This window comes from Hyposmocoma kahamanoa, unplaced genomic scaffold (genome assembly GCF_003589595.1).
Source record: "Hyposmocoma kahamanoa isolate Upper Pololo Valley unplaced genomic scaffold, ASM358959v1 265, whole genome shotgun sequence".
Taxonomy (NCBI): Eukaryota; Metazoa; Arthropoda; class Insecta; order Lepidoptera; family Cosmopterigidae; genus Hyposmocoma; species Hyposmocoma kahamanoa.
Window position 1 is genome coordinate 224,460 of NW_020653767.1, and position 13,798 is coordinate 238,257.

General features: G+C 40.0%; 3 protein-coding genes and 1 long non-coding RNA gene across 4 annotated transcripts in view; all 4 read left to right on the top strand.

Moving 5' to 3' along the window:
• LOC113228993 (leucine-rich repeat serine/threonine-protein kinase 1-like) overlaps nt 1–1,783 on the top strand; it is a 91,589-nt gene extending 89,806 nt beyond the window's left edge. Inside the window, exons 2-3 of the mRNA XM_026462460.1 lie at nt 14–160; nt 1,511–1,783. Of these exons, the coding sequence (XP_026318245.1) occupies nt 14–160; nt 1,511–1,783 (420 nt within the window). The remainder of the gene's footprint in view (nt 1–13; nt 161–1,510) is intronic.
• A 645-nt stretch (nt 1,784–2,428) lies between these two features.
• LOC113228989 lies at nt 2,429–4,593 on the top strand. The gene is made up of 3 exons (XR_003310369.1): nt 2,429–2,503; nt 2,618–2,727; nt 4,470–4,593. It is a non-coding gene; the product is annotated as an uncharacterized LOC113228989 (long non-coding RNA).
• A 757-nt stretch (nt 4,594–5,350) lies between these two features.
• On the top strand, nt 5,351–8,112 carry LOC113228994 (leucine-rich repeat serine/threonine-protein kinase 1-like). The gene is made up of 3 exons (XM_026462461.1): nt 5,351–5,504; nt 7,254–7,367; nt 7,915–8,112. Exons 1-3 carry the CDS (start codon nt 5,351–5,353, stop codon nt 8,007–8,009), a joined length of 363 nt encoding a protein of 120 aa, XP_026318246.1. The 3' UTR covers nt 8,010–8,112.
• Nucleotides 8,113–8,788: 676 nt separating this feature from the next.
• LOC113228995 overlaps nt 8,789–13,798 on the top strand; it is a 9,685-nt gene continuing 4,675 nt past the window's right edge. Inside the window, exons 1-4 of the mRNA XM_026462462.1 lie at nt 8,789–8,808; nt 8,864–8,992; nt 9,746–9,856; nt 11,488–11,636. Of these exons, the coding sequence (XP_026318247.1) occupies nt 8,789–8,808; nt 8,864–8,992; nt 9,746–9,856; nt 11,488–11,636 (409 nt within the window). The remainder of the gene's footprint in view (nt 8,809–8,863; nt 8,993–9,745; nt 9,857–11,487; nt 11,637–13,798) is intronic.

Genomic DNA, 13,798 nt, shown 5'->3' on the forward strand with positions numbered 1-13,798 from the left:
GGCGCGCTGGGAGCGCGAGCCGCGCGCCGCCGCCTGCCGCGCCTACTGCGCGCTGCGCCAGGAGCTGGCCGTGCTGCGCCCGCTGCGCCACCCGCACGTGGCCGCGCTGCTGGCCGTGTGCGCCGCGCCGCTGGCGCTGCTGCTGGCGCTGGCGCCGCAGGTGCGTCTGCTCCGCGCGACGAGACGCGCTCGGCTCTCGACGGTTCCACTGTTACCCGCGTTCCGAGGGACGACCCCTCGACTGTGGCGGTGTTGACAGTTGTCGAATGAAGTTACCGAACGTCCTATTGTTTACGAAGCGGCAGTTTAACATTCGAGCCTCTTATTATGAAATAAAGTCTGGTTTTTATTCATTTATTTTTATGCAAGACTAATACAATATTTTAGACCTAAAGTCTTAAAAATGTATATATAAGGATCGTAATTTCTCTTATAATCCATTTCACCGACTAACTCCATCCGAGCCGAACGTTTAACTCCCTTCGATTCAAAAACAATATCCAATCGAACGATTCGTTTAAAATATCGAAGACTTCTAAATTAGGGTCCTGGTCCATTAATTATTTAATGTATTTTTTTTAGAAGATTTCTATAAAACTGTATGTTTTCCTAAATTAATTAATAGAAAAAAAATAAAGGCTCTGATCCCCGAGTAAGTAACTAAAGCGCTACGACGATACCGCATGAGCCCAAACCCAAGAAAATATTGAAAAGTTATTTTTCCACGTATACAGATACTGGTTTTTACAGTGTCGCCCCTTTTGAGCCGGCACCCCCTCGGAATTTTCGTTTAACGAATGTAGGTCATGAAAGAAACGAATTAGCGACATTAACCGAGATCAAAAGATCGAACAAACCCAAAGAAAAGTACCCCCGATCCGACTAACCACGAACCGGCGTTTATTGCCTAACCGTAGCTCCCAACAAAAAGCCCCGGAGAGAAACTTGAAACTTGCTAAGTCTGTCTCAAGTGGTACACTAACCGCGGTTAAGCAACAGACGTTGGCCCGAATTCAGTTAAATAAAAAAAATGTTGCTTTTTTTATTCAACCTTTATCAATGATACAAACATTGGCTCAGTTGAGAGAGCGAGAGAAACGTAACTGGAAGCAAAACACGATCACTTGACATTTGGTACTTTCATGCAGACTTGTACAACTAGAAAAAAATTGTGTTTGTAAACTGTAAAAAATGCTACATTTTTCGACATAACATACGTGACAGTCACACCGGTCTCAGACTTGTTTATTCCTTGAACGATATTTCAAAAACAATTCAAAATAAATCTGAATTGACATTCGTATTTGTGACTCAGTTACCTCTTAAATTCCTTTTGTGTGTTAATGAATAAAAAATATTATTATGATATTTAATTTTGCATACCTCCCCCATGGCTCAAAGTCACGCCCTGAAATTTGGAACGGGAGAGCAATGTTTATCGAGGTCAGGGACTCAAGTTCAAGAACCGACGAACCGTAAATGCCACGGCAAATAAACCCAACTCAAACAGGGGGCGCTGGACGCGGTGCTGCGTCAGTACCGCGGCTGCGGCGCCCGCGTCGGCCCCCGCGCCGCCCGCGCGCTGGCGCTGCAGACCGCCCGCGCGCTGGAGTACCTCCACGCCAGGAGGATCGTCTACCGCGACTTGAAGGTGACCACTTCCCTCTTCACCCATAGCAAAGTTAATAGCCGTAAAAAATCTTATTTCTCTATGTTAAACTACTCCCCGCCGTCACTGACGTATTCGACCAACGATGCTGTCACATTTAAGTTAAAGTGGTGACTCGGACTGGTATTCCAATTTTTTTATGAAGCTAAAACATGACCTTTTTTGTAACACACTATGAATGAGAAGTTTCTTAATATAAAAGGAAATAAATGTGGGTACATAAAACTATAAAAGTTTTAGTATAGGTTCCCCTATCAGTTCGCGAAATAAAAATCTATTCTGTATATTTTGCTCGAGTAAGAGGAAAAAACATTTGTTATTTATTAACAAACATTTTCCTCTTAAAATTATTTCAGTTAACCTGAAATAAAAAGATTTTTCTTTTCTCGCTAAATGGCGCGATACGTATTTTAAAACGCTCATGACCAGTTGTGTTATTTTAATATTATAGCAACATGTGTAACATTTTATTTCAAATTAATTTATAATTTAATTATCGTCAGTAACAGTATTTAGTGTGATAAACAATACAATTTCACTGTACAATACACGTACTAAGCTCTGATATCTTATTCTTATCATAAAGAAAAGAGTCTCATGGACCACGTCCGTTTTTAGTGCAACTTTCACACTCCACTTAAAGCACCTCAACTGTACGACAGCGACAGGCTAAAGCTATTATAGTTGTAGTTATACAATCGATCACATTAAATATATATACTAAATTCCAGTCCGAAAACGTGCTGGTGTGGTCCATGCCGAGCCCGCAAGACGCCGCTACCGCCGAGCGCAGCGCCGCGACGGTTGACGTGCTCGTCAAGCTGGGGGACTACGGTACGGACCCTCCCTCCCCGCATCCCCGCACCCTCGTCTCCCAAATGCTAGTTTCTCATCGCCGCTAAAGCAAATGCCATGGAGCGCCTCCAAACTCTAGTTCATTGCCCTCAGGAATCAGCCGCCTGGCGCCACCTTCGGGAACCAAGGGTTTCGGAGGCACCGAGGGCTTCATGGCGCCGGAGATCATGCGTTACAACGGGGAAGAAGAATACAACGAGAAGGTACTGTGGCAAAGTTAATGGCCCTCCATCATTTCTGTTTACTTTTACATTAAATAGGCATCCGTTTCGTGACGTTCGTCGTGAGGTCGTGAAGATATGGACAAGGGTTCCGCCGAAAAAATTGATACAATAAACTTTGTTAAATACCCATGTTGGCCACATATCTACTGGAGGTGGAGGCCTGGTGACCTAAAACACAGGGTATCCTAGTTTAGGCACCAGTCTCCACAAATTGCTATTTCATAAGATCAAATTTGTTCGTTGGTTATATCTATATTTTGTGGAGGAAATAAAGAAATTTATTTATTTATTTATTATTTTATTATTCTCATTTGACGATCTGTCAAAAACACACACACACATTTTTAGTAACAATACAGCCTTACCTATTTCTGCCGCCAAGCTGCAATGCGAGCATTACTGCGTTCCGGTTTGAAGGGTCCGGAAATTACAGGCACATGGGACTTGTCAACTTATGTTTCAGGGTGACGAGCGCAGTGGCAGTGCCCCTCAGACCTTAGCGATTTAAAGCTCTGAGTGGCACTGTAACCGCAGTGCTATGGATAGGCGTGTCGTTTACAACCAGGCGCACGACTTGTTCGTTCCTCACTTGGTATTATTAAAAAACACATTTAGTGCAACAAAAAGAAAAAGAATATAAAATAAATAAGCGTTTGACATTAAGTATCAATTAAATTAACATCGACTTAGTACAGCCCTACTCAACTTTGATAGAGAAATGTCGAAGAAAAACGGAAACAATGTAAATTTGAATATTGTAACAGTTAAACATCCATTAAATCTAACTTTAATAAATAAAAAACCTTTTATCAACTAAAGTTTACGGAATTAACAAGAACAAATCAACCTCGTAGCCTTTAATTTAAGGTGCTATTTTACTTAAAAAGGAATTCGTCGGTACAATTGACCCTATTGATCAGTATCATAAAAACACATGATTTTATTTTTCACATTTGGTCAATTCGATACGAGGCAAGGAGCTTTTTAAATGCCTTTGACATACATCTGCAACAAACGCATGAAAAAATTCGTTAGGTCCTTTAGTTCGTGTGAGAACAGACGAGCGTAATTTTGTGAGTTGTGAGTCTCATAGTTTGAGTTGCGTAGTTTGCGCTGCATTCGGTTTCATATAAAAGTACGGTTTGTTTCACGCTACGACGCAAAATGAGTTATCTGCCGACTCACGGGCGTAATCACGATTGACTTTCGGTCGCATCGTGTGACGGGCTGACGCGGGTGGAGGTAGGAGTGAGGGAAGGGGTCAGTTTGGTATAAACGCTTAAAAAGCAACTGAATAAAATACGTTCATCTGGCGCTCCAACCGAATTTCGGTCGAGCGCAAACTGCGCAACTCAAATAACGCAACTCACAACTCAGCGTCTGGCACGGTGTGCTGGGAGACGTTGGTTCGAATCCAACCGGATCGAAGTGAAATTTTTTCTAAGTGTTCAATCTTTGTTTAATAATGATAACAAATTAGTGGAGTAATTTCACAAAAAATAATAGAAAATCATTGTGATGGAACATCCTGACATCCAATAAAACTTAAATGTAATATTACTTACTTTCAAAAATACATAAAATCCTATCTACAATATTTAAAGCCCTTCCCTCATGTCCCATAGCCTTTTTACGCCCCGTATAGGGTAATAAGTTTACCATCTCAATAAAAAATTATAATAACATGATCATCGTGTGTCATGATGACGTTCTATGTCCAGGTTGACTGCTTCTCATACGGTATGCTGCTGTACGAGATCGTGACGTTGCGCCAGCCGTTCGAGGGCCACGAGGCTGTCAAGGAAGCTGTCCTGGACGGCGCCAGGCCCACTCTTTCACCACGGGTAAATAATTGCGTCTACACTAGCTGTAGGATTTCCGTGCACAAGCTATATTGTAGACAGGTCACATTTTGTCTGTACCTTTAAAATATTGTTCCATTTAATAACTTTTTTATTTAAAAAAACCGTCTTCGAATTACATCTATTTACCAAGTTTTATTGAAAATGGCTAACGGACAGTGGTTGAAATCCAATAAACCTTATTCAACCCTTAGAGGTGGAATATTTTCTTTAAATTTAAATGGGACCAATACTGACGAACCCTCTTTCCAACAAAAAGAGAACCATCCAAATCGGTTCACAAATGCCTGAGTAATCGCGTACATACAAAAAAATACAGTCGAATTGAGAATCTCCTCCTTTTTTAAAGTTGGTTAGGAAAAATGTCCCTAACATGTGTTTAATTTAAAGTGCAATTTAGATTGAAACTGAAAAGGAGCGTTTTTGTTTTTAAAAAGATCAGCCAATTAGCCGAAGTGGAAGCTGATTAGTTTGTTTCTGACCACTGACATTTTCTTCGAGTAATCAGTGGAATCAATAAAGTTGAATGACCATCATTGAGCGGTGGTAGACTAGTGGGAGAAAATTTGCTTCTTAGTAGCAAACTTTTTTCACATGCATATAAGTGACGCGTATATCGGGTGGATAATGAACTATCATCAAAAAGTGCACTTGGATCGTTCAGATATGTTGAGGACTGTAAGGTATTTACGCCGCTGTGATGTCAGGACCTGGAGTTCCCCTGCTGCATCCTGGAAGCGATGCGCCGCTGCTGGAGCGGCGCGCCATCGCTACGGCCATCCGCCGCGGCGCTGGTGGCCGTGGCCGCCGCGCCCGAGTTCACCGCCCTGCAGGACGCCGCTGCCGCCCGGGTAGCCGCGGCCGCCGCCGCTGCCCCGCTCAAAGGCGTCACCGGTCAGTCTTGTTTCTTCTTGCACAGCTTCCAGGGCCCTTGTCCTTGAAAGTACTAGTCGATGTAATTCCGTTGAGACTCCACTGAGACCGTATAGTAATTATGATAATATTTATCATTCTGCTAAAATCTAGTTGTAATGGCAATTGTTTTTGTTCGTTCTACAAGTTCTGGTGAGTTGAATGCGTTGTTTTTGGATCGTTCAATGATTTCTATTATTTTCTTCGTACAAGCTAAATTTTATTTCTCTTTAATAGGTACAGACAATTTGCCAAAAAAGTACTTTAGGTAGGTACAGTTGGGAAAGAGTGCGGGAGCTGCTGTTCGGTCTTCTTATAGGCATGGAGAGCGCATCTTTTGACATCGCCCCGAACTAACCGGCTGATGTTTGTCCGTAAATCATCTTCTTGTCATCTGTTTCTTGCAATTGATGTAGATGGCGCTGGTCTACTTAGGGTCCATGAGTATGTATATGTGTTGCAACAGCCATTGAGCCTCAGTAGTGTGGCCATAGAATGGCAGTGATGGCATTAATTCATTCAATCACTAACGACCGACATTACCTTACTAAAACTACCGTGGAAATTATTATGCATATCTAAATTTTTATCTTGTTTACTCTTAAAATTAATGTATTTTTAACCGACTTCAAAACAGGAGAAGGTGAGAACCTTAGAATAATAACGCATAGATACCTAGCCCGCACACACTAAGTGAGGCAAATTGAAGCGCTCCCAATTGGCCTACACGAGCGGGCGGGCCGTCAGTGCTCAAGGTCAACTTGCACCGCGAACAGCTTAAGAATTTTAGCTAAAAATGACGAAATGTGCGGTAAATGAGTGTAAAAATACGTCAGACAAACATAAAATAGATTCTAACATCACATTCCACAAGGAAGTAACGCGTTTCAACTGTATTTTTATATAAATATTCACTCAAACCGAAAATTAATTTCGTTGGAACAAGACACGAAAATGTTGCAAAGTAACGGATTTCTTTCTCCCAATTTTGCTATTCTGTTTCAAAATAATTATATTACGTAATTTTTTGAGAATAGGCAATATCGCGATGGCTGCAGATTTTTTTTTATTCTAATGTAAGTGTGCATTTGACTTACATTTCTGCAAGTTGAATGCGTACAAATGTTGTTTACAAAGAGCAAACCCTAGAGTCTGCCTTACGAATGAGCGGTAAAGGTTAACCAATGTGACGATTTCGAGTGTAATAATGCTTACCTATGAAATTAAGATTATTTTGATTTTGATTTTGATTCTGGATATCGTTTTAGTTTAGGTTATTAGCAAATTTGGTGCCCTAATTGTACCTACAGGACTTCAGCACGGTGTCATGTGTTGGATGTTTTAAAATACAACATAGCTTTGCCTAAAAGACATGTCACTCATTAGTCTAAATATTCAATATTTATGTCAAAATATATTTATATCTATTTTAATTATGTTATTCTTCTAATGTCAAAGTACAATGTATGTATACAATTTACTAACCACGAAGCAACTATTTTAATTATTAACGAAAAAAAAATTGAAAACTGAATTAAAATTTAGCAGACAGATCATGACTGCTGTCACTTTAATTTAGGGAAGAGAAATCTTTCTTTTTTGCGCATAACTAAAAATATTAATTAATGTCTAAAACGGATTTTCTATTAAAAAGGACTCCATACTCTTGACAAAATCTCACGTGCATTGTTTTAAGCGCAAGTTTGACATTGGAACGTAAAATTTGCGCAGAGGAAGGCGCCGCCGGCTGGGAGGTGTGGTACGGCAGCGAGCCGGAGCGGGTGCACACGCTGCTGTGCACGGGCACCGCCTTCACGCACCAGTACAGTCTCAGGGTGCCGCCAGGTGGGCTTTGCTCCTTTATTCTTATCTTCTCACTGCCATTACGTTATTAATGGCAGTGAGAAGAAGGTATGCCATTATTAAATTGTTAATACCTTTCAAACTACTTATTATAAAAGATTTGAGTATTACACTTAAGTCGGTCAGAAAAAGTTTTATTTAAACGTGCCCGCCGGCGACCGTCTGAGCGGTAACGAACCCTTATTGTATGGGCGTAAAGCTTTTTCTCATCGGCTCGAAGCCGACCCCCTAAAATTTTGCAGCGGCGAAGAAGGTTCTAAAATCTCTCACTAGATGTCACTAGCGGCGTAGAGTTCCGAAAAATCCAGTACAACGATATTTAATAAAAACACGTAAGATAATTTCGACAACTCGATAACTTGACCCGTAGCTCAGTTGGTAAGTGCAAAACTACGGTGCAGTACGGTCGAGGGTTCAAGTCCCATCGGGTCGAAAAAATGTTCTATGTTTTAATAATCATAAAATTATAGAGATTAAACAATTTGCCTGTTATCGAGTATAGAAGTCTTACAACGTTTTCGGTTATCAGCCGGCGTGGAGGGTGTCGTCGTGACGGCCATGTGCCGCGTGGGCAACAAGATGTGGGTTGGCGACTCCGCGGGACGCGTTTCCGTCTACTCGTGAGTATACGGCATCATCAGCGCCAGCTGGAAGATGATATTAATAAATTGCTTAATGGGACTGTGAATTTCTTATAAAACGGATATAATACAATTGATAAAATTTTCTCCTGTATCACAACTACAGTGCTACAATCTTATTTGCTCATCTGCAGATTGGAAGCCTGGTGACCTGGAATACAGGTTTTCCTGGCTGGCTGTAATGGAAAAAGGCCCGTGGGATTTATTTGGGGCGTTGTAGTCAACCATACCATTTACGAGCAAGTGTGATGCGGGGTTGCCGGTTTTCATACAATTTGAAATAGTCATGTAGTTGTCGACAATTTTATCGATAGTTTGTGAAGGATGGTAAAATATTGCCAATAATATCTGAATTATGAATGTATTTTATAGCGCCGCGTTCACACGTTCACAAATTCAATGGAACCGTAAACGCGCGTCACCTGCTAGTATACGCAATGCAGACGCGGTGTAGCCATACAAAGTGGAAATTATAATAGTAGCAGTAGGGCTCCTTGTGTAAGAGTTCGCTCGGAGAAAACAATACTGACCTATTTGAGCATTACGACCGCCAAGTAGTACTCACACGGCTCACATTACCGCGTTCCGGTTTTAAAGGATAAGTTTGCCGGTGAAATTACAGGCACTTCTCTACTTACATCAGGGTGACAAGCGCATTGGCAGTGCCCCTCAGGTCTTTGTCATTTAAAGTTTAGGCGTCGACACGCCTTAATAACCAACTCACGACAGATTCGTCCCGTCATTAATTACGTCCCGTAAAAAATGTCTAAGACTAAAGAAAGGTTCGTGCGACATATGAACGGAGACAGTGCGCCTGACGAGTGCGTGTTCTGGCAGCGTGGCGACGTGCGCGCTGGCGTGGAGCGTGCGCGTGCAGGAGGCGGTGGGCGGGGCGCCGTCCGGCGTCGCCGCGCTGCTCTCGCTGCAGAAGCTGCAGCGGGTCGCCGTGGCGCTCTCTTGCGGGCGGTAAGTGCAACTGCTGCTCGATGTTAAATGTCGCCGACGCCATCTAGCGATACCAATTGGAACTAAGCAGTAAGTTGCTTCTGCTACCGATAGTGCAGAATCTAATGCGTGGGCGCTGCAGTGCTATCTTGTGGCGGGTCACAGCAAACTTACGTAATTTCAAATGCATATTGTCACAATATTTTGCAAACCTTTTGTAGCGTAAATTGGAACGTCGTTATGTTCTTTGGTAAATTAAAAATAAGTTTACATTTCAAAATACGTATTAAATATAATAACTCGTTGATAATGCTAATACCATCTCAATCAAATACTGTATTTGTCAAGTAGACTTCACCAAACAACCGCTCAAGTGTAAAAGCTATAAAATATTAAATAATGACATCTATCGGCATAAATTATTCTTCTTTCTTGCTTTGTATCGGGGTTTTGTGGTGTACGTGAGAGAAACAGTCTACCAAAAGAGAACTACTTGGAAAAGGCCGTTATTCCCGCCACTCGTAACCAATGGGAATCCAAACTAATGGTGTACACGCTATGACTTTTTAAGAGACAGTCTCGTATCTTCTACTAAGTTTTGTTTATGCCCGTTGGGTACGGAACCCGATCTTTTGATTATACAGGGACCATATCAGTCAAATCCTGACTCCAGATCGGCTAGTTTACACAGACTTCATTCGGTGCTCAAAAGGCAAGTTAGTAGCGATTTAGGAGACAATGACAATGACCTGTATTTTTTGTCCATTGCGTTAGATTGTTTCTGGTGACGTCGACACGGCCCGAGGCGGAAGGCAGCTTCGTGCTGTCGGAGCTCGGCGCCGCCACGGAGCTCCGTTGCTTGGCGGCCGTGCCCACGCCGCACGGGTGAGATTTTGACATTTAACGTCTTGCGACACACGCTCGGTGCAAATTTGACCTTGTTACCTACATCTATTCTACTTCGTTTTTTTTAGAATTAGAAAAAACGTAAACAAAAAGCAGTAAACTTAAAAATTTTACGAATTACAGTAAATGACATTTATGAATGTCATGATAACATATAAAAAGATTCCGTTTCTTTCTTCTTTCTCTATGTTTGGAATCGATATAAATTTTTTATTTAATTTATAATAGCGAGTGTTACGATACAAAAATACCTAATAATTACGTAACATAGTACATTTTGTTTCACGGTCACGAATAATATGCTTTGCTTACAAAATGACTTATAAAAATAATGACTGAATAAAATGATGCCTGATAATTGACCCAAAATTTCCTTAAAAAAAAATCGAAGATGTATTTGCCAGGGCGTTCTCAGTAACCAGGAAATGTACGATCCATGAGAAATATTTAAATCCTTGCTACTCACTTGTCATTAACAAGTATTTAAAGCCATCCTCTGAGGCTTCTGCTGAAAACCAGTTCTGAGGCCCAGAGGCCCACCATAAAGCTGAGCTGGCTAGCCTTTTCGGATAATATTGTTAGTTTTATTTATTGACTTACAAATAAATGGACGACGGGTCTAATACAAAAATCACGAAAAAAATGTCCCAAGTTAACCTATTTAAACGTAGTGACATGTAAAGGAATATGAAAAAGCTAAAACGTTGAATTTAAATTGTAATGTCATCGCAGTACTGTCTAATTTTGCTTGCTTCGCTGTCAGTCGAACAAACGAAGACTAAAGCGTGAATGACGCTCTGTATACGATTTTAACGCCCTATAAGTTAGGACACTTTTTATCGCGGACCCGACGTCCATATAATTGTAAGTCAATGGTTTTAATTGTTTTTTTTCCATCATGTTCAGTCATTGTTAAATAATGAGCGTTTGTAATAAAGTCTAGTTGTCTGTTTTAAATGAACTTAATTATGTACAAAATTTATTTGCTTACCAGAGACCAAACAATTTAAGAATCTTAAATACTAAGAAATATGTGCTCCTTAAAGTGAATAATATTTACGGTACCCGGAAATTAGATTATGATTCGTATGTGGAAGGAGAATGCAAAAGCAAACTAAAAAAAATACTTCTTAGAGCGAATCGCTGGGGACCTGCATGTGTTAGCCTTAAGTTAAATAAATGAAGAGTAAATTAATTTAAAAAAATATTATTGTATGTTTGTAAACAGCCGAATAAATATTTCTTTCTTCCTTTTCGTCTATTTGACGAGTACATTCCGTAACCTTGATGGTTATTATTAATTGCCCGATCTCAGACAAGAAAACTCTCGGACTAGCAGCTTAATTTTGATTGCCTCTCCCGATCGGAAACTGCGTCTCTTCCGAAGCGAGTCGAGGCGCATAACGCGATTCACAACTGGTCGATCGGAAACTTTTGACATTTCAAATCGGAACAATAGTAGATTTAACTCACAAATTAGAAAGATATAATAGGACTCAGGTTCATCTTCTCGCTCGGAAACCCATCTGATTTCGAGACTACCCGATTTGAATGAAATCAGCATGTAGAACCAGTGAGGCCCGAAGCGAATGACTTGTTGAATGGTGAAGGTTCGAGGTGTGGGCGGGCGGCGACGGGCTGTGGGCGTACCTGCTGGGCGCGGCGGGCGTGTGCGGAGCCGAGCGCGTACGAGCCGACTCCGCCGTGGCACTGCTGGCCGCCGCCGACGAGCCCTACGTCGTGGCCTACTGCGACCCCGGTGGGTATACTCTCGCCAGCCTCAGCGTCCAACTACCACAACCTCTTAAAACAATATTACTTTCACCTTACGTTGACTTTTCGTACCATGACGCGCTTAAAGTAAGCTTATTATAATATTAAAACTGTGATGTTTTGTTGGCAGCTTTGTGACGACTATTCATTCACTTAGTTCGTACTATGACACGACTTTAACGTTAAAGTAATATTGTTCTTATGTCAAATTTAGCAATCTTAAAATAGTTACACGGATGCAATGGAAACAATATTATTTTCAGTTTTATGGCCTTAAAAAAACATTGATTTGTAATGATTAAAAGTTAAGTTGAACTTATTTATTTACATAAATCTCTTCAAGATTTTATTTATTTTTTTATTTAATAGTCATTGACTTACAAATAAATGGACGACGGGTCTAATACAAAAACCACGAAAAAAATGTCCCAAGTCAACCTATTCGAAATTTAAATTGTAATGTTATCGCAGTATCGCGCTGTCAGTAGAACAAATGAAGACTAAAGCGGAGTTTGACGCTCTGTATACGATTTTAGCGCCTTACAAGTGCGGACACTTTTTAGCGCGGACCCGACGTCCATATAATTGTAAGTCAATGTTAATAGTACTTTATTTTTATTTATATATATATATATATCTTTCCTGGCCAGCAGATTAAGCTCCGCTGCATACGCAGTCCGCAGAATGCGTGAGCTTACCGATGTTAGTACTGCTAGACTAGTTTACTTTAGTTACTTCCATAGTATAATGTCCTATGGGATTCTCATGTGGGGTATTGCAAAAACGAGCGATTCGTTCTGTGTACCGTCTAGGCTCTCGGGTTTCTCTCAGAGAAAAGTTTAGGAGACTGGTATCATGACTGTGGCATCTCAGTACATTTACTCAAATATTTTATATGCCCGTAAAAATACACATAATTTCAATAAGAAAGAATATATCCATAATATTAACCTTAGACCTAAGTCCAAATTCATGATACCACGATTTCGTTTAACCAAGGTAAACAACTCTTTTATGGGGAACTGTATACGTTTTTACAATAAGATTCCGGAGCATATATTAAGTTTATCATTTCCTAAGTTTAAAAACTACATTAAAAATGTTTTGATCGAAAAATCATATTACAAAAATGAAGACTACGTGTTAGATAAAGATGTATGGAAAGACGACACGGCTCCAGAATCCACACAAATTTGATTCAAAGTGTACTCCATAGCATTTAAGTTTATTTGAAAAGAGCAATCCCTAGAGTTTCTTGCTCGTTCTTCTCAGGGAGGTCAGCGTAGTGAACGAGCAGTAGCTTAACTGTGACGTTTACAAGTGTAAATTTATTTTACTTATGGAATAAATAATCTTTGACTTTGACTTTAGTAGTGGGAAATAAATTCTCATTAAAAAAAAATACGCGATGTTTATTTCGTAAAATTATGACAGCGACATCTATACGCTCCTAGGCGACACTAACAGTTGACACTAGACTATAATTCCGAATTCACAGCGTGACTATCAAATTGCTTGTTTTATTTATTTTTCTTCATGAAAAAATATATATGTAATTGAAAACAACGTAATTTTAATAGATTTTATTATTACATACTTTCCTTTTTTAACAGTTAAAATTCTCTGAATGTAAATAACATTAAGTACTTAACCACAATACTACGATAAGATGATTCGGAACATCAAAAAATAAAGAGATGTATTTATGCATTATATAGTTCATATAGCGTTATTTCTTTCCTATTTTTAATAAGGAATAGACAATATTGGGAAATCATTGGTTCTTTCAATCACTTTAGCAATAATACATTACATGGTTGATAGGTTTGTCATGGTACGATAATGAGTAATATTATAATAAGCTTCCTTTAAGCTTACATTGAAATAAGAATGTTTTTGGAAAGGTTTATAGTAGGCCCCCCAGTATTTAATCATTGAGTTATGGGTCTTCGTAATTTTCGGGGAGTCGGGGTCTTCTTTATTTCAATAACCAGTGTTGGGCGTTAATCAATTAAATTTCAATCAATAATTCAATCAGATTAAAAAATCAATTCAATTGAAATCAATTGCAATTAAATCAATTGCGACGCGCCGCAATTGATTTAATTGCAATTGATTTTAATTGCAATTGATTTTAATTGCAATTGA

What these genes read in the sequence shown, in the direction of transcription:
- LOC113228994 (XM_026462461.1), top strand. Translation starts at nt 5,351, where the DNA reads ATGCGCCGCTGCTGGAGCGGCGCGCCATCGCTACGGCCATCCGCCGCG. An exon ending in CCCGCTCAAAGGCGTCACCG is followed by an intron (nt 5,505 to 7,253) that starts GTCAGTCTTGTT and finishes AAATTTGCGCAG; the next exon opens with AGGAAGGCGCCGCCGGCTGG. An exon ending in CAGTCTCAGGGTGCCGCCAG is followed by an intron (nt 7,368 to 7,914) that starts GTGGGCTTTGCT and finishes TTCGGTTATCAG; the next exon opens with CCGGCGTGGAGGGTGTCGTC.